Here is a 20,252-nt window from a genome sequence, read left to right as displayed (position 1 = left end):
ATTGCTGATCGTTCTGATTTAGATAGAGCTAAAGAGAGGGTTTTCTGGAGGAAAGCAATAAAACCGTTTGGAATTGTGCTTTCTAGGCACCAGACAAGTAGAAGTGTGGACAAGCCCTCAGTGTTCAGGAACTCCTGCTTACATTAGATGGATACTATTTACACACACCTCAAAATATAAACCTATCTGAAATGCCACCACTAGCTTTTCATGAATATTCAAGTTTCAGAGCCCAAGCTGTAACATCCTACAGGACATTTCCAGGAGGATATCGCTATTTTCAGGTGAGATACAAAGGCACAACAAGCCAATTCAAGTTGCACAATTAATGTGAATTTGGTGCTCTTGTGCAACAAGCTAGCTTCTCCCCTGCTCCCCAATCAGACTTTTTTTGCATTCAGGAAAGTGACACAAAAATGCACTAAAATGTGTAGGGTAACAGTTGCATGACACAATGCTATATCTCCTTCCTACAAACCAATCAGAATGAATGCTCATTAAATAGCCTGTAACATCTAAGCTCCCCACAAATTTTATGCAAACCAGTCAGTATTTTTGAGCAGACCGTATGGAAGCAACCCCCATCTTAGTTTTGAGGGCAGGGTGCTTTAAATATTATAAATTACATTCTGCCGTTATATATCCCAGCAACAAATGTACACAGCAAGATGTATAAATATCTGCACAACACAATATTAAATATATCTCTCAGCAGGAGCAAATCCCACAGAGCTGAATGGGACTTACGCCCTAATAAAAGTGATTAGCCTGCAGTTCTGTCAGTAGCAACTTCCCTTGAAGGCAATATTTATTTTTTGAGTAAACATAGTCAGAATTATGTGTCATAAAGTACATTATCAACCCATATCCATTCGTAGTCTTACACAATCCTTATATTTGGTAACTCCGTGTATGCAATTCCACTGTTGAAACAGGGCCTTTAAATATTTCTTTGTGCACAACTTGCTTTCACCAAGGCTGCTTTTCTATTGATTGATATTTTCAGGCTCTTCACATTAAAATCATATTGTGTTGCTGGAACATGTGGTCCCCTCCCCCCCAAGGACGTGACATCCGGTGTGAGCATCTCACTTTCCTCCGGTTGGACGTGTAGCAAATGTAACAGGACAGGAAAGATGCTGTCCTTCACCGGTCTGGATTCTCCAGGCAGGAGTCGGGTTACACAGAGACGTTTGAGCCCTTCCTCCCTGAGTATGGAAAGGGAGGGGCGGAATCCTTTCCAAAGTCTAGATAAGTCAATAAAAGCCTCTCCAAATTCGAATGGCAAATGACTAAAGCCACTGTTACTTTCATAAAGCTGAAAGTCCTAAGGCATCCTAACAATTCCTCCCACAGAAGGCGCAAAGGCGACTTAAATGCATTTGCTGTCGTGAACATTTAGTTCCATCAGGGCTGAATCCCAACTCTGGGGTGTGAGTTCTGGTGAAGATCCTTGAGGGGTGACGGGGCTTCATAGACAGAAAGTAGAATGGAGCGTCAGACGGATTCTCCTTCTGTATATTTAAGCAAACGCTTTTAAGGAAGGGGGAGGGCTGCTGCTGCTGCTGCTGCTGCTGCTGCTAAATCATTCATGTTCCGCCTTTCTTCGCTGGGCAATTTGCTTTCTAATTGCTCCTGTTTGCATTGATCGGGCGCAGGTCGGAAAGGGACTCTCTGGGGTCTCCCAAGTTGGCTGCTGATTTATAGAGAGGCTCCATTCCTTCTCCTCCGCTTTCACCTTGCTTGGCCGGCTCTATTTTTAAGGCAAGCGCCGGCACCTGTTCCCTCGGATCCCAGGAGCGGAGGGTGACAGCTCCCCTCCTGCCAGCGCGCTCTGCCTTGCCTGCTTAGCGGGAGAGTTTCGCCTTTGCGCTCCACGCGGCGCGCCTGGGGAGGTGGCCGCCGCCAGTCTCCTCCCACCGCCGCTTGGCCAGCAGCAAACCGAAGCCGCTCCTTTTAAAACTTTGGTGCGTGCCCGCGTGTTTTCTTGCTTGAAGGAAGTTCCAACATGCGGAGTCGGAGCTGAGCGAGCCCTGCCTTTGCGCGCCTGCCCGTTAGGATTTGCTGCTCGTTGTCTTGGCTATGGCTGAATCAGGACACCCCGAGGAAGATTCTGCAGTAGACGAGTTCAATGATATTATCAAGAGTAGATCTGGTAGGATGACGTATTTGACCCTTAAGAAAATATTTTATATAAATATGTATTGTTTGGTGTTTTAAAAATCCCCACTTTCCCATGGTTTGGGGACTAGTTTATTCACACAAAGGATAAAGGCTGGCTCCAAAGTTACTGTTGTGGAAGTTTGCTGTCACAGCCAGATGTTCTTCTGCCAAGTGAAGACTGTGCTGTTGTCTACTGTACCAGTGTTGTGTCTGCAATAATTTGTGGCAAGCTGTATTCTCTTTATGCTCCAGTTCCGCCTCTGTGGTCAAAAGGCATTTGCACCGTTTTACACTGATTTTGTTTGAATTTACTTTATTTCATTTGGAGAGAGATAAATGACAACACATGTGAGCAGACAAGCTTTAGACAAGCTAAGAATGAATAGTTTGGTTGGATTTCATGGGGAGAGCAATACTTGAGTGCATCTTGAAGGCAACCGATGATATTGTGTTATAAGGAGATTACAGGGGGATTGTTTAGCATTTTTATTTTCCTGATTTTTTTTTAGTGTTCTGCGAAGGCTTGCATCTGCCTTTGATTATTAACGGAATATTTGAAAGTTATTAAACCTTGAGCATGGGAAACGACGACTTGTGCCACACACACCGCCCATCCCATGTCCGCCACAGTAGCCTCCAGGTTTTCATTAGCTCAAAAAGTTTGTGGTACTGTTTGTGGTGCCGCTTGTGTAACAGGGAAAAAGTATGTACTATTGCTGTAAATGGAAGCAGCTGCAATGCTTCTCTACTGGATAAAGTTTCAGTTGCCTAGGCTGCCTCCCTGACTTTATCCCTGGAAAGGAACCAATTCACAGGCAGTGCGAGTATTTATAGTTCATTCAAAATTCACATTTTTTTAAACGGGGGGCAAAACACACGAGTACTGAGGTACTTAATTATGTCTGAAAAGTTATGCACTTGACAAATAGAACAGAAAGTAGATTAATGAGGCTGTCATGCCTCCTCTCTTAGGCATATGCCTGGATTTTATTGGGGGGAGCAGCTTCTCTCATTTCAAATCGAAAGGAATAAAGTCAACTAGCATGTAAGTATATTTAAGATCAGTGGAGCCAAGGAGATAAAAAGAAGCCTAAAGGTTACCAGTCCCAAGCCTAATTTTAACATAATTCTGTGTATGGATTAAAAGAGGCAGCACATACCTGGTGTTTCAATTAAGTCTGGTTACTCACTTATGCATGCAGTAGTAGCATGTCGTAGACTGCCTCACACATGTTGCATATAACACACTGGATGACCTTGTTGAAATGGTGCTGGTCTTATGAAATGCTGCACAGATAGGGGCTTTTTTGTGCAGCAAGAGTCACATTAGAATCAGGTCAGTGTGTGAAACATTTCCTGGAAGCCTTTTCTTCTTGTTAAATTCTGGAGTTACCAAAGCACATCTGGAATGGATTTCTGGTACCATTAACTTCCCCACTAAAGAAAGGCTTCAGGTCCCCCTCTCCACCCGACATTACACTACTGAATTCTGCTTTCCTGCTTATATGTCTGATGTGTGTTTACAGTAAAAATTTAGGTCTTGAATGCAAACCATTTACAGTGAAACTATCAAACATCTTTCTTTTTCTGTAGAGTCTATTGGTGATTCCGTCCCAATCCTGGGTTGTTTGCAATCTACCTGGGAAAGCCACCCACCAGTGATGACTCCATTACTTTTACTGATGTTTCATTGGGGTGAAACATCAAGAGCCCCTGATATTTCCAAAGGTTGCTGGTTTGCAGCTCAAACACCAGATTTGTTCTTTAAGTGGTAAACAAGTTAGAAACTGAAATCTTTCAATATCCTAAATAAACGAGCTCTGAGACTTACCATTACAGAATGACGAGCCTGTGGGATAGTTGATATATTATCATGGGACTCTAGGGTTAGAATCTCCCATCCCATCACTTTTTTGCAAAGGCTTTTAAAGCTCCCAACAGGTTGAGAAAAGCCAAAATTCATGAAACCGCAGTCCTGTGCACGTTTAGGAGTAATTGAACACAATGGGAGTTGGGGTATGTGCACATTACTGCTCATTCCACATCTAGCGTATTCTCATTGCTAGTTTCTGAAGTCGCATACACGCAATGTTAGCCACAGTCCATATTGATCCATTCATTTTTAAAATAAATAATGCTGCCTAGTGCTCCCCCCCCCCAACCAACATCTGCTACAAACAGAAAAACTAAACCATTTCCCCTTCATACTTAAGTCAGGTGTGTACATTTAACATAGCCATCACACATGTGCAGGTGACAGCTACATGAATTGGAATTTGAGGGGGGTGGCGCTGTGGGTTAAGCCACAGAGCCAAGGACTTGCCGATCAGGTCAGTGGTTCGAATCCCCGTGACGGGGTGAGCTCCCGTTGCTCAGTCCCTGCTCCTGCCAACCTAGCCGTTTGAAAGCACGTCAGAGTGCAAGTAGATAAATAGGTACCGCTCCGGCGGGAAGGTAGTGCGCTGCTCTGGTTCGCCAGAAGCGGCTTTGTCTTGCTGGCCACATGACCCAGAAGCTGTATGCCAGCTCCCTCGGCCAATAAAGCGAGATGAGCGCCGCAACCCCAGAGTCGGCCACAACTGGACCTAACGGTCAGGTTTAGGTTTACCTTTACCTTTAGGGAGCTTGCAGGGAAACCTAAAAGGTCATGTGTAGAGGGTGAAGAATCCCCATGCCCTCTTTTATGTGTACAACACCATGCAAAATAAGGCTCGAAATGGCCACTGATGTATGCATGCCCTTAATTACATAATAATCATGCATAAGATTGGGGTTTGCACCATTTGTAAAAAATATTGTGGCCACTGATAATCATGTGTAGAGTATCTAATGAATGGATATGTTTTGAATGGGCAATGAATGATCAATTAAGAATATGCATGTTTTGGGCAAAAGCAGCAGACAATCTGCTACTGCTGAGTCTCCAATACTGGAGCCTTTAAAAGTACCGTATGTGTCATGCTGTAAGTTTTAAACCTGGTAAGTCTTGCATTGGTGTCGGAGCAAGGTTCCAATAAAACTCTCAGCTTTTGCAAACTTTGCTGTTTTGTAATCTGAGCTTCTTAAGTGTATTTCCTTTCTCTTCATCCCTGCTCAGACTTCGCAACTAGGCTATCTCTTACTGTGAAGAGTGAAAGAGGTCCTAAATCATGGCAGAGGAGTGATGTCTTTTTAGTCTCAGAAAGCAGAACTTTTGCTACTAGAAGCTGTGTCACTGCAGGTTGGAAAAGCTGGACAAAGAGAGTGCCATTGATTTCTTTTCCAGCATAGTTCTCTGATCAAGATTGTATTACCTTCTGAGGCAGCCTCTGAGAATATTTGATTTTTAAGGACTAACACATATTGCTGTGGCTACCAAGTGGAAAGGATTACAAAGAAATTCTGTGAAAAGTTGCAGTACTAAGCAGGGATTTTGGCCATTTGACAGAATGTTAGTTTACTACATCCTGGAAATGTTTTGATTGAAAGCACTTCATGGGGGAAGGGGAGGGGGGTTTGAGTGTGAGAGAGCAGCAGATGGTTTGAAGGACCATTTTCAGGGATTTGTTTTGGAGAAAATGTACTGTTCAATGAGTGACTCATGTTCTCTGCTTTAACATTGCCTGTGGTTAGTTCCACCCTCTTTATTCCCACTTAATAGGAATGTGACACCAGACAGAAGCTGATGTGCAGGAATAGCAGCTGTGGGACAGCTTTATCCTGTGCATGTTTATTTGGAAGCAAATTTCATTGACTTCGCTGCAGAATACTCTCCCAAAGTGTCTATAAGATTGCAACCTAACAGTTGGTTCACTTTTGTCTTTTGGATACTGAGGTAGTTCCTATGTCACAGTGAACCCAGAGGTGGGAAACCTGTGACTCTCCAGATGTTAGATTCCACTGATAGGAGATTAGTCCACAGCAGAGTGTCACACAGGTTCCCACCCCTGTGATAATCCATGGTTTATCTGGAAGAACCATGATAAATCACAGTTTATCAAGCCTCAGAGAGCCTTGAGTGTGTACATTCAGCCTCCCAGTTCCTATTCACGACCCCAAGGATGAAATCAATTCTGGCTCCATTAACAACAATGAAGCATTATGTCTGAACCCTAAACTGTGGTCAATCTAAGCAGGTTTTTTTTTTTTAAAAAAAGCAATAATAACTCAGCTTCATGGCCCATCTTATTGTTTATACCTGGCTCTAGTAACACTACTGCCAATACAGATCCTTGGGTACTTCACTGCTTTTCTCCCCAGGGTGTGAGAATCTGCCCTAGGTTTGCAAATTCTCAAACCAATTACTAATCCAAGGATCTGTCCTCTTATCCCTTGGCAGCTACTCAGGAACCCTTTTTGGAAACCTAAGTACGTCTACAAAGTCCCTCTGATCTAATGCTTTTTGGCTCTCAGAAAAGAATTTTAAGAGTTCTCCACTGTATGCCATTCAGACTTCATGACTGTCAATTAGTCCTAAAAACACCATCTTTTGTCACTTTTATTTGATTCCGTTCTTCTTATGTGTTCCCTGAAAAAATGCAATTCAGGTGTAAGGATCTCTCCAAAGTTCTCATTCAACTTAGTTTTCTTTAATTTTCCTATCCTTTTACAGCTTTGTCTGTGCATTTTCAGTACTAAGCAAGTTGCTTGACATGAGTGGGACTTACTTCTGAGTATGTATGCATGGCCTTGTACTGTTGATTTTTTTTTTATAAACATGTTGTTTGAGTGATTTTTCCACTTAGTATGTATTTAGTAAAGTGAGGATTGATGATACCCATTTTTCCAGCATTTCCTCATTTTCTAGCTGCCCTATCCTGCAGTTCCTGGGCTGCTGTTGGCTATCTTGAATTGTACTCTGGATTGTTGAGTCTTGGGGTCACTACAGGTGACAGTAAATAGGTGGTTTAATATTACAATGAGTAGTGTAATACACAGAAACCCTTTATAATACATATTTACAAGGAATTTCATAGGAAACAATGTAAATATAAGCCCTTTCGAGACAGCCTTTGCTGGCTGGAGCTAATGGGAGTTGTTTTTGTTTTTTGTCTGTTCTTTTAAAATGTGTATACCTCCTTTCATTGCCTCGTTGTGATAGTTGGTGTACCAGTACTAATAAACAGGTTGTGTGTGTTGTGATCTTGATGATAACACTGGTGCATCTTGGTTGACTTTTATATGACTTTGTTTCTCTGGGGTTTTCCCCCCTGAAAGCCTTTCTCCATACTAGGGTAGATGTCAGTGGGAATGACTATTGTACTTTTGTAACTGTAGTCTAATAAAAAGAACCCAAAAGCACATAAAATGTTTCTTTACACTTTTCCTTTGGGTATTGGTACAAAGCATAGCCATAATGTGAATATTTATTTTGAAGTCAAAAGAGTCTGGAAAGCAGCTTTAGATATTATGTTGCATCTGGAATAACTCAGCTGGAGGTCTTGCTAACGGGCCAAGAATAGGCATTTAACAGTTGTCTAAACAGAACTTGGCTGGCTTCGTTTGCATCACACTTCCCCCCCCCCCTCTTTACCTTTAATACAATTGCTGCTACCCCTGCCCCCCCCCCATACTAACTACTGTTGTGTTGGAAGTAAGTTGTGTTATGGTTTTTTGAGATTTACTGTCAGTTACCAGTTCGTTGCATTGCAGCCATCCTCTGCATGGACAAAAGTCTGTGGTCTGGTTTTAAGATTCAATTCTGGGCTTGCAAAACCCATAGGTTAGCAACTGGGGATGAGTGTCTCTGGACCACACACTCCTCTTCCTCATCTTCTCCCTTTCTCAGTGCTTACATCCTGCTTTAATTAAACCACAGTTAGCCATTAATTCAGAAACAAGGAATTGAAGTTTAATCTCAGTTTACTTCCCCAACTGCCTCTGAAGGTCTACCTGAGGATCATCTTGCCTGAAGGGTGGGGAGAAAGCTTTCCCTCCTCCTTGCAGCTTATCCTTGCTGTTTTGTTATATAGTTCTAATTAATTGCTTATGGTAAACTAGGCTGTGAGGCTACCTTGAAAAAAAGTATATAAACATTTTAAGTAAATAAACCAGGGAACGTAAACTTCAGCTTGAAGTTGGTTTCGTTTCCTGGTTACTTTGTTGTTGTTGGCATCCGCTTGTCTCAGGAGACAAGGGAGGAGTGTGCAAGTTGAAGTCATACTCCTTGAAAGTTACAGCGCCTGCTGTGGCTGTAGAGACCAATATGGGAGAGACATGTTTTGTTGCAGCTGGGGCAAATGAAGGCATCCAGTTGTGCTGCTGCTCCTCTCAGCAGTCATTCCTCCTCTGGGTGCTGTAGATACACAGCCTGACAGTCTGTCTCCAGGCACTGCAGTCATCTGCAAGGGATTCCCACACAGCAGGGTTGATGTTGCCAGCCTTCATGTCTCATTTGCAGACATATTTGTACTGCAGAGTTGGTCTGCCAGTGGGCCTGGTGCCTGAAGCCAGCTCCCCATAGAGCATGTCCGTGGGGATCTTGCCATCTTCCCTTCTATGGACATAACCAAGTTAGGCTAGATGTTGCTATAGAATGACATTAAACAACAGTTCCCCATGTTCAACATAGTAGCTAAGTGTGACATACTTATTCAACAATGATGTAAGCACTGTGGGAGGGATGAGGGGAGGGATGAGAAGACAGTGAGGGTGAGGAGTAAGCAAACACTCCTATTGGTTGTTCCCAGTTGTTAAAATTTGGGTTAAGGAATCCCATGGTAGCACGCTCTTCTGATGTAGCATGCTGGTGTTTAAATGCTGTTAGAATTCAACCCCACCCCCGTACTGAAAATACTTTCATGTCCCATTTTAGGTAACCATCTGCTTGCTTACATACAGTGGCTTTTGGGTTGCATCCTTAATCAGTGAGATAAGATACGGGGTGCAGAGGAGCACACATGCTTAGATTTCAGTTGCCCTTGAAAGTAGAGTCAGCACATAAAACAGTTATTCTCCAGTGTTCTGAAGCCTCTAATATGTGTTTGTTTTCTTTCAGCCTGTGAATCCTCAAAGCTATGACTAGGAAATTTCCATTTGTGCACAGAAAGATTCACTTTTAAATCTTTACTGGCATAGTTTTGTTATATACGGTAATCTTTAACTTGCACTACTTGCTATGTCGGAAGTAATGGGATTCAAAAACCTTCTTTCTTTTTTCACTACTAAAAATGCATTTTTCATCAGTCCATACTAGGCTCATGTGTGGGCATTAGGTTGAATTCACTTGTCACTGCCCCAAACTACCCAGCCTAGTTGCTTGTCGATATTACAGTAAATTTCTTATATTTGGCCCCATCTGCACTAAACAATAAAAGTGCTATTACACCAATTTAAACAGTCATGGTTACAATTCCTGGAGTTCCCAGGAACAAGAAGTTGATTGGTTGTTAAATCATTCCAGGGATCGGAGGTCTGTGAAGGGGGTCACAGAATGGAAGTGCCCATCTGCATTAAAATAGTATTCCATTTTTAACAGTTGTGGCTTCCTCACAAGAACCCCCCCCCACAGTAGTTTTTTAAAGGTGCTGAGCCCCGTAGTCCAGTCCAGTCCAGTACTCCAGTCAAGCAGAGAACTGTCCTGGTTTCACACATTTTAGTGGGCACTAGACTTGAACACTGATTTATAGATATACTGTTGTCTTAGTGGGCTTTGGGAAGTGAGCACAGAAGACAGTCCAAATATGCTATAGCTTTTTTGGCATCTATAGATCTCTTGCATTTATCTCAGCTTGCAGAGAAAAACGGAGGTCCTAAATCATAATACACCACTGGTTCCATCAACTTTTATTTTGTCAGTTATCACATGTTGCCTTTGGATACTTGTTCCTATGCTAAGTGGATATAATTTTGGCTGTTGCATTGATTATCTTTACAATCTTATCTTGCTTTAAGTATTAGAAACATATTGGAGGTTAACTGAAAGTGACCGGTTGAAATGTATCTTAGCATGCCACAGAACGTCCAAGGAAAGCTCAGAGCAGTTCACAGTTTAATGGTAAGAATCTGCTTACAAATAGCTGTTACTAATCTCAGACAAAAGGCAGTTGTCAAAAACAGGTGCCATATGATGGCATATAAACCACAAATGGTCAAAAATATGAATCATGCAATGTTTCATGTATCACTGGCTTGGCATCTAATTTTTTTTAGCTAGTTATCTTGACTTATTCTTGGTAGGTCTCCATGCAGTTGGCAGACCAACCTAGGCATGGCAAAGATCTGTAATAAGACCCATGAGTAAAGGCATTCAGACAAGTCGGTACAGTATGTACACCATCCTATCTTGTTGTCCAAGAACGTTAAAGCCAATATATTCAAAGCATTTGTGGCCCACTTTGAAGAGGTATTTTAATTTATATTTCTCTGAAAGCTCCACCACCTACACTGTACTCCCTGTACTCCCAAAGGAATGCTACTGTACTCCCAAAGGAATGCTACTCCATCTGAAATCTGGATCACCTTCAAAAAGTACTTCCATGAAAAGGAGACAGGAGTGGCTTTGGCACTGATGAATCAAGATTAGAATTCCATGAGGAAAACTTATTCAGATGTGAAGACTGTTTTTTGAAATTGGGGTGGGAATGCACTTCTTTTCTGAAAGTGCACAAGCCAAGTTTCAGAACCTAATGGATAAGCTGAAAACCAGAGGAAATTGGAATGAGGGCTTGTCTTGTCACTTTTTATAGGAAGAGGTTCCACAGCATGACAAGGCTATATTACTCCCTTAAATGTTCTTTAAATGGAAGCTGAGCACCAGAAATGCAAGACCACAAATAGAACAACTTCTTTTCCCTTATAGAGGCTCTGGACCTTTTGACAGGGAAGTTGTGTAAGAGTTAATTATTCTCAGCACACAACTATTATCTTAGGTAATCTTCAGCTGTTGAATTCCTCTAATGTAGACTTTTAACCACAAAGACTATGAAAGGATTCATTCCAGTAATGGCAAGGGACTTCAGTGACCAGATTGTTATTCTTGTTTTGCTGTAGTCACCATGCAGCTAAAAAAGGTTAAATGTAGATTCTGGTAGACCTTGACACGGACTAAACACACACACTCACCCCATACACGCACATAGGGCTGAAAGGCAGGAGGAGATAGGGAATCTCATCCCTTATATAAAGATCAGGGGAGTGTGTATTCAGACACCTGTTTGAGAATTTAGCTCTTTGTTTTGCACAAGTTCCAAAAGACTGTATCCTTGTGCACTGATTTTGACTCTTACCTATAAGTCTTTGGAGGACATGGTCCCATAGTGGACAGACTGAACTGGAAGCACCAGTGACAACAGACACTTGTGAATAAACTCCCAACTCCCATATGAACTGACCCAGACCCTGTGATCATCATCTGAGGCTCTTCTTCATGAGAATTACAGAGGGTGGCAACATGAGAACGGACCTTTCCTGCTGTGGGTTCCTGTTGTTTATGTATTTATTTGATAAGTTTGCATACCACCCTTCATCCAAAGATCACAGTACGTTTCACAACATAAAAATACAAAATGAGAACACAAAATACATAATAAAACAAAAACAAACCAATACCCCCCAAAAAAAAACATTTGTGGAATGCTCTCCCCAGGGATGTTCACCTGGTGCCTTCATTACATATCTTTAGGCGCCAGGAGAAAATATTTCTCTTTAACCAGGCCTTTGGCTGATTAAACATTCTATGGCCTTCTAAATGTGTTTGTGGGAGGGGATTATTGGTTTTATTTTTTATGTCTTTTGTGTTCTTATTTTGTATTTCTATGTTGTGAACTGCCCTGTGATCTTCAAATGAATACTGTAGTGGTATACAAACTTAATAAATAATAATAATAACCTCCCTTACCTAGTAATGGGAGCTGTAAGCAAGACCTTTTTTGTTAGCTAGCACTAAAGATGCAAAGGATTTGATGGGGTCTGCCCTCACATCACGACATTATGAAAACAGGTATGTCTTGGGAATCTGTATAAAACATGGCAAAACAAAACATAACAAAACTATTTTCCCCCATGAATTACATTCACTCAGGAGTTTAGATCTTTTTCTTTCTTTTGAAGGCAGGACAGATCAACTAAAATAGCTTTGAGGTAAACTTGCTATTAAGAGACCAGGTAGCCTGCTGTTGAACAATCTGCATTTCCATGACCTGTCATTTTCTGTATGATGTTTCCTTGACAACATACATTGAGCGCTAAATGTTACCCGCTCTTCATACATAAATCAAATGAGAGGTTATAGTACATGTTGCTAAATAAAACTTGGAATATAATCTGACAGTGGTCAGAAGCTGCCTTTTTCTACTGAATAGCCTGCAGACTATTTGCTGAGTTCTCAGTGCCTTAAAAACTTCCATTGCACAAAATCTTGTGTCAACTCTCTAGAGATCACAAAACATAAAAACAAAGCAAAATGTCAACAGTTGGAAGTAACTGGAAGGTTTCACTCCAGTCTCATATTATTGAGCAGCACCTCTTTATATGCATACCAACACCTCTGTCCAAAGTTGCAGTGAGAACAAGAGAGAGTGCAAGTGTGGAGTTCAAAGAGTAAACTGAACTGAAATAATTCATTTTACCTGCATTGCTCCCCTCCCCTCCTAAAATGCTTAACAAGAAAACAAACATAACTTATCCCATAGTCAGCTGGAAGAGCTATAGAGACATGAGCTATTCCATCTATTGACACTCCCCACCATGGCGAAAGTAAGGCTTTTGTAAGAGTTGGGCTAGAAAGAACAAGGAGTGGAGGGATCAGGCCAACTGTTGAACAGGAGTGGAAGAGTGCAAGCTGGAAGGGTAATTATTATCGAGGTCTCTTGCGTTAACAATAAGAAGAAGACAATAGCCCATCTAGTCCAGACTTCCATTCTTACAGTGCCATCCAGATGCCTGTGGGAAACCTGCAAGTAGGATTCAAGCCCAAGAACATTCTCCCTTCCTGTGGTTTCCAGCAACTCGTATTCACACACGTTATTACTTTGAATTGTGGAGGCAGAGAATACCCATCATAGTTAGTAGCCTTCAGTAGCCCTTTTCCACTGCTAAATTCCTCAAACATTTGTCGTTAGTTTACAATAGTTCCTAGCTTTGTTCCATCAAACAAGGAACAACACAATTGTCGCAAAGTGTCCTGAGAAGAAAAAGCTGCCTTCCTAAATTGCCTTTTTTTTTTTTTTTTTTTTTTTTTGGCGGGGGGAGCTATATATAGCCTTGTCTTATAACAACCAGTTTAGGAAATTTGTGAATGTTGGAGATACTTCTCACCTGCCACTCAGGAATCTTAGATTTGGAAGGGACCCAAGGGTCATCTAGTCCCAAGCCCCTGCAATGCAGGAATCTCAACTAAAGCATCCATGACAGATGGCCATCCAACCTCTGCTTAAAAACCTCCAAGGAAGGAGAGTCTACCACCTCTCATGGGAGTCTGTTCCACTGCCAAAGAGCTCTTACTGTCAGAAAGTTTTTCCAGATGTTTAGTCGGAATCACCTTTCTTGCATCTTTAGTACCCTTGGATGCAGTTTATTAGGCCCTGGAGATTTGAATTCATTCAAAGTAGCTAGGTGTTATTTTAAAAAAAAACACCTTTTAATCTGCTACCCTTCATAGGCCCCAGGGTGACCATTTTTCATACTGTATTTGAAGGACTACCCAGTCCATTCCCCTCTTAAAGATGGGAGAGCAGGGGCATTGAAGTTGCCCGCCAACAATTAGCACTGGGACAAGTCACCTGGTTCCCCACTATAGTGATATGTACTTTAATTCTATTAAATAATGGCATTTGTTTATATCTCTCCTTTTTTGGCAATGCACCCCCCACTTCTATTGGCCCCACAGAAGCATGGTAGGCTCCTCCTGATGGGTTCCAAATAGGCCTGAAGACCTTTAGATCCAAGTATGTCTAAAGACCTGGTTGCTTACACCTGCTTTCAATTGAATAGCACTGTTAGTCTTTGTTTTTTATATTGGATTTTCCCCATTGCTGCTGTTTTTACTGCAGCCTTTGAACTTCATTGTGTTTATGGGATTTGTATTATGAATTTTGTATTTCATTGTGAAGTGATTTTTAATGGTAATTTCATGCTTTGAATTGCCTCAAGAGATCTGTTTCAACCTTGAAAAGTGGTATAAAATGGTGTTTGTGTCTCTGTGTGTAATATATATATATATATATATATATATATATATATATATATATTGCCTTGAACCAATATGGAAATGTCAGTTTTGCAGTGCTTTTGAGTTTCCAAATAGAGCCAGTGAGAATGAATAAAAAAACAGAGTTGGGCTAAATATTTCACCAGTGTGGCCAGGGAGAATGGCAGTTATAGTCCAACAACAAGAGGAGGGCCACAGGTTAGCTACCCCTGTGGCTGAAAAATACAGAGGCGAGCTGAAGTTGGCAGAAGCCCCCAAGGCAGTAGCCGTATGGGCGCCCAAACACCTCTGCAGAAGTTGCACTGGTGTCAGCTGAAATCAGCTGGTATCAGTCCTGCAATTGGCACTGATGCCAGCACCACTTCTCCACCAGCAGTGGAAGTAGAAGAGCAGGCAGAGAAGAGCTGGTGGCAACAGATATGGTGGCTGAACTGTGTCCACTGTTCAACAGCAGAAAATACATCTATAATGCAGTTCACCATCATGTTCTCTTCCCCCCTTGTCCAGTTTCACCTGAACGCATTATCTGGTCAGGAAAGGGTAATGATTTTTCTCTTCCAAAGGCACTTCTACCAGAGTTCCTTTCTGTGCCATGTTGAAAAAAAATTTTCCGTATGAATTATATGTGAAAGTCTGGTGGATAAAATAGGATAATTGTGTGGCTTTGGGACTGCATTTCTAATTTGTAATTCATTTTATCTAAAAGCTAGCTTCCATTAGGTTGATTTCACAAGTGGCGAAAATATTATCAGGTTCTGAAAATAATTATCAGATTAAACTTTTCCTTCTCTCCCCTTCCAGCCTCGCAAGATGGGTCCTGCACAGCTGGTCCTCTTTCCTCCCTCTTGCCACACTGCCTGGAATGGCTCTGGAACTCAAGCCTTTCTAGGAAGTGGAGGTGGAAGGAATGGTCATAGGGGAGGCACATGCAAGAGTGAGGCAATGGAAGACCCCTCTTTTAAAGGTTTTAAAAACTCAAGTAACTTCAGCCATCTGTAGCCCTCTAGGTGTTGTCCTCTGGCTCCCAGCAGCTCCATCCAGCCTGACCAACAGTGAGGGAGTTGTGGTACCACAATACTTGGAGGGTCACACCAGTTCCCCATCCCTGATGTGTCTGAGAATCATTCAATAGATATGTGGGTTATAAAACTCCTAAAGAAAGAATTGGCTTTTCCTGCCACTTTGAGGAAAGAAGATTTCTTTGTAAATATGATCTCCTCATTTAAATGAAAAGCATGTGTTCAAGTACTGATCTATAGCCATTTCCCTCTGAGGAGTTTAGCTTGCATGTGGTCCTCCATTTACTATCCAGACAGCTTGGAATGGCAGGCTTGACATCTGTAGTTCTGGAGACTGGATGTGGCGTATGAGCACTCTGAATTCCAAAAAATCTAGACGAAGGGGGTACACTGTCGGCAGTGTGCATTTTGGCAATAGGATGGGCTGTGCAACGTGTACTCTCGCTTCCTGGGGAGTAGAATATACTTGCCTTTCCCCATGATATTTCCCACACATCCTTTTACACACACTCTAGCTCAGCTGAAACAGCAGGCAGGATGTGCCCTAGATTACATTATTGATATAAAAGTGCATTATAGGATTGAATTATGTTCCAGGAAAGAGCAGCATCTGCTTACTGAAAGTATTGGTTGCACTGCAACTTTTAAAGTGCAGGTTTTGTGGTTTTGTACTTCAGGAATACTTAACTCTTTATAATAATTGTAACTTTTGATTCCCCTGCTTCCTTAAGTAAATATTATATATCAGAGATTTCTATAATTCATTATCAGTCATGAAATATATTGCTACTTGTCTTAATTCAGTCAGCATGGGACATGAGATATCCCAGTTTAAGACATGTTGAAAGTGGGCACTGTTTGGTGTGCTTAGTGCTCCGACTGCTAAAGCTGCTGTAACCTAGTGATGCCACTGAAACTGGTAATTGGTGAGTTTCGAGGTGGAATCTGATACGTTTTTAAATGATCGGATGTGTTCCGAGCCTGATTGTCTCTCTGCCGAACTATAATATTCTCATAATCCAATATGATCTTGATTTATGGGTTAATTTGTAGCTGGTGTGCATGATGCGGCATGCTTAAGCATAAATCACTGCCGCCTTAGCACATGTTCAGATGGTGATTGCAGACCCTTTGCGTTCAATGCAACTTACTTACAAGTAACTGTAAATAGAAGGATCCACCTGGGCTGTTGCTTCCTCCTCCTGTGCTGATTGCAGGCTTAGGAACCACCCCCCCCCCAAAAAAAAAAATGCCTGATGTAAACACACAAAAACAGCCAATTGGAGTGAATTTTAGTGGTGCATCACATTGTGATATATGTCATAATTGTAGAATATGCAAAACATGGTCCAAGGTCCTGTTGTTAAATGTGCATGTGCAAAAATTGAATACAGTTATGGGATCTTGGGAAATGGCAAATGTTCAGCCAAAATGTCGGCAGATTATGATTCTAATGCAGCAAGTTCACCTGTCCCTAGTTGTAACATGTTCTGGATATGTTTGAAACCTTTGAGAAATTTCCTGCTGGCCTTCAGAAAAGACCCCAAAATGATGCTCTCCATGTATCACCCTTCATTTTAAACTATCTTGCTAGGAGGGAAAGTAAGTAGCAATTACATTTGCATGCTCCTAGAGCTTTCTGTATGGAACATAGCTGGAAAAGTCCTAAGCCTTCAGTGACAATGTTGAATCAGGTCGGCTTTTGTACGTGGAATGGGAGGTGGCACCATCTCCACAGCCAGCGTAACATTTCAGGTTGGCCTTGATGTGGCTTCATAAGTTGTGAGCCACTTTGAATATGATATACCATGGAAAACCAGTATTTAATGAACCAAAGATGGGGGAGGGAGGGCATCCCATAACTGGGGTGGCACCATTGTAAATTGCACATGGAAATCACCAAACTGCATTCCCACCCTTAAATAGCTGTGTGAACTGAGCCCATGAGGATTTGCCCAGCATGACAGAAGACAATATGCTCTGGCAGAATGTCATTCAAGGAAATGGAACATCTCTAGTGTCTATGGCTTAGGCTCAATTTAAGAGTGATACAGGCAGGCAAGTAGAGATTATGTTGCATGTGCATGGCATTGTATTTAAATCAGGCTCTTGGCTATTCTGCATGTACTGAGCATGCCAGAAATCCATTCTCTGAATAATAATAATGCATAATGGGCTAGTGTGCTTATATTGTGTGCACAGCAGCTGATGGTCTGATTTAAAGAAGATGTCAAACAATACTTTGTGGAAGCTCTTGGCAGGCTGCCCTGACAGAGGGTGGCAGGTAATGGCTTTTGAATGCTCCTCGTCTTCCCAAGTTCTGAAAGCAGCCATCTCTGCCACCTCCACCAAAGAAGGGTCTGGCCTAAATATTTTTATTTATTAAAATATTTCTAAACTATCCTGTATCAGTTGATCTCATGGCAGAATGCATTTCCTATAAAATAGCAATTCAGCATATATAGTGCACAACAAAGCCATAATAGGTCAGCCACAAACCATAAAACTACAGAGCAGATCACAGCACTGAGCTGCAAACCAAATACCCGAGGAAATAATCAGGTACTGTATTGCTGGAATAAAGCTATACTGTGGTACCTTGGGTTACATACGCTTCAGGTTACAGACTCCGCTAACCCAGAAATAGTACCTCGGGTTAAGAACTTTGCTTCAGGATGAGCAGGAGACCCCATTAGCTAAAGTGGTGCTTCAGGTTAAGAACGGACCTCCAAAATGAATTAAGTACTTAGCCCGAGGTGCCACTGTAGTTGGATCCAGCTAGGCCTCAGAGAGGAAGGCATTCTGCAACTGGGGTGCCAAAGCAGAGAAGGCCCTCTTCTGTGTTCCCAAATGAAGGATATGGAGGAAAGCCTCCCTGCCAGATCTTAAGGCTTGGGCATGACGATAGTGGGAGAGGTATCTAGTATCTAGATACCTCAAGTATCTAGGCCCAAGCTGTTTGGAGCTTTTATAAACCATTATACAGGTAGTGCTGTGGTCTAAACCACTGACCCTAGGGCTTGCCGATTGGAAGGTCAGCAGTTTGAATCCCCACGGCGGGGTGAGCTCCTGTTGCTCAGTCCCAGCTCCTGCCAACCTTCAGTTCGAAAGCACGCCAAAAAGTGCAAGTAGATTAATAGGTAGCACTCAGGCGGGAAGGTAGATGGCACTTCGATGCACTGCTCTGGTTTTGCCAGAAGTGGCTTAGTCATGCTGGCCACATGACCCGGAAAAACTGTCTGCAGACAAACGTCGGCTCCCTTGGCCAGTAAAGCGAAATGAGCACCACAACCCCAGAGTCATTCATGACTGGGCTTACCTGTCAGGGGTCCTTTACCTTTACCTTGAAATCAGACTAGAAGTGACATGCTAGCCAGTGCAGTTCCTTTAGAACTGATATTTAATGGCTCCTTTAGGTTGTTCCACTAAGTAGCCATGTTCCGCATTAACTGAAGCTTCCACATCCTCACCAAGAGCAGCCCCACATTGGGTGTGTTACAGTAAGCCAATCAAGAGCTCACCAAAACATGGACCACTGTGGCAAGGTTATCCCTGTGCAAGAATTGTCATAGCTGATAGGCCTGCCAAAGCTGGGCAAGAGCCACCAAGGCCGCTTGAGCCTCCAGTGACAACACTGGATCTAAGAATATACCCACATTTTCCTTTAGAAGAAGCATGGCCCAAGACAGCATCTCGGTGCAGTCTGTTTATTGGCCTTCATCCATCCTTCATAGAGCTATGCTGCTGCTACAACCTAGCAAGAGAGGACAGCTAGTGTGTCAAACATTCGGGCATCATTACGAAACCCTTCTAGAGTGACTAATGGCTTTCCAATTGATGTTGATCTCAAGTGTGTGCAGAGCTGCATGGATACGTTCTCCTGGGCTGCCTATGCCACATTCAAATCTGACATCAAATTGCATCTTTAGGTCCTGTAGATTCCTACAAGAAAAAGAAACAAAAAGCTGGCTCTCACAGCATGGTCTCCATCTCTAAGCTTGTACACTACACAAAGAAGGAAAAGGCTTCCAGATAGTCCTGCTGTTGCACTGCAGAATAATTACTAAGCTCAAATTTAGCACAATAATATTAGGCTCCCTTTGCGGTGTGCCTCGCATTTATGGAAAATCCCTCTCTAGTGTACATGTATAATGCACATGTGTGCACTGGATTCAAAAGAAGCCTGCATTGGACATTGGTGAAATGATTTAACTGCTTAACCTGATGATTTAACTGCTTCCCTTTGGGACATGGAGTGTCAAATCATGAAACCCAGAGATCTAACAAGCGTCCTTTATTTGGCTCTCTTCTTACGATTGACTTAGTGTACCCAAGTGTTCATGCCACTGCTATTTAGGAACTTGGGGCGGGGGTTGTTTGTGTTTTTCTGTGTGCATGAATCTTAAAATTGATTTCAAAAATATCAACATTCTATGCAGTCTTGAAGGGATAACAAGAGGAAATAATTAATTTTGTAATGGTTTATACACTGTTACAAAATAGAACTGTAAGATCACTTTGTATTTATCAGAAAAGTTTTTTTTGTAGTAGAGCAAACTTACTCCCCCCCCCCATATAATGTTAATAATCAGCTGTTGTTTATCCACAGTCTTATGACTGCCTGCCATTAAATAGAATCAGATGATACTCTGCAACAGAGGATTTAGTTTATTTTGTCCATTTGGTTATCTGAATAAAAATGGATCTTTAGTACATGAATTCATATTTATGCTGTATTCCTCATGTACTCAAAAATCTTTGGAGATAGGAAGGTTTATTTTTGTTGTTTAATGAAGGTTTATTTTTGTTTAAAGTCTGCAATAACTCTGTATATAAAAGTGCACATACCAACAGAGTTGAGAGATGCCTTCATCAGGAAACCTATGCTTTGTGTACCTTTGAGATTTGGGGAGGGGGAATGTGAATCCCTGTGACCCACGTGT

General features: G+C 42.0%; 1 protein-coding gene across 4 annotated transcripts in view; it reads left to right on the top strand.

Moving 5' to 3' along the window:
- The first annotated feature begins 1,285 nt into the window (after positions 1–1,285).
- Positions 1,286–20,252, top strand: part of DMD (dystrophin) — a 991,104-nt gene continuing 972,137 nt past the window's right edge. For 2 of the 4 annotated variants that reach the window (XM_083734089.1, XM_083734109.1), the window contains exon 1: positions 1,286–2,155. In XM_083734089.1, coding sequence (XP_083590215.1) covers positions 2,083–2,155 — 73 coding nt within the window. In that variant the 5' untranslated portion in view covers positions 1,286–2,082. The remainder of the gene's footprint in view (positions 2,156–20,252) is intronic. The other 2 variants (XM_083734093.1, XM_083734094.1) reach the window with 1 other exon arrangement.

The sequence above is a fragment of the Podarcis gaigeae genome (assembly GCF_964106915.1).
Source record: "Podarcis gaigeae genome assembly, chromosome: 4".
In the NCBI taxonomy this organism is placed as follows: domain Eukaryota; kingdom Metazoa; phylum Chordata; class Lepidosauria; order Squamata; family Lacertidae; genus Podarcis; species Podarcis gaigeae.
The sequence above is the reverse complement of the archived record's forward strand: the minus strand, read 5'-3'. Positions and strand labels throughout refer to the sequence as shown.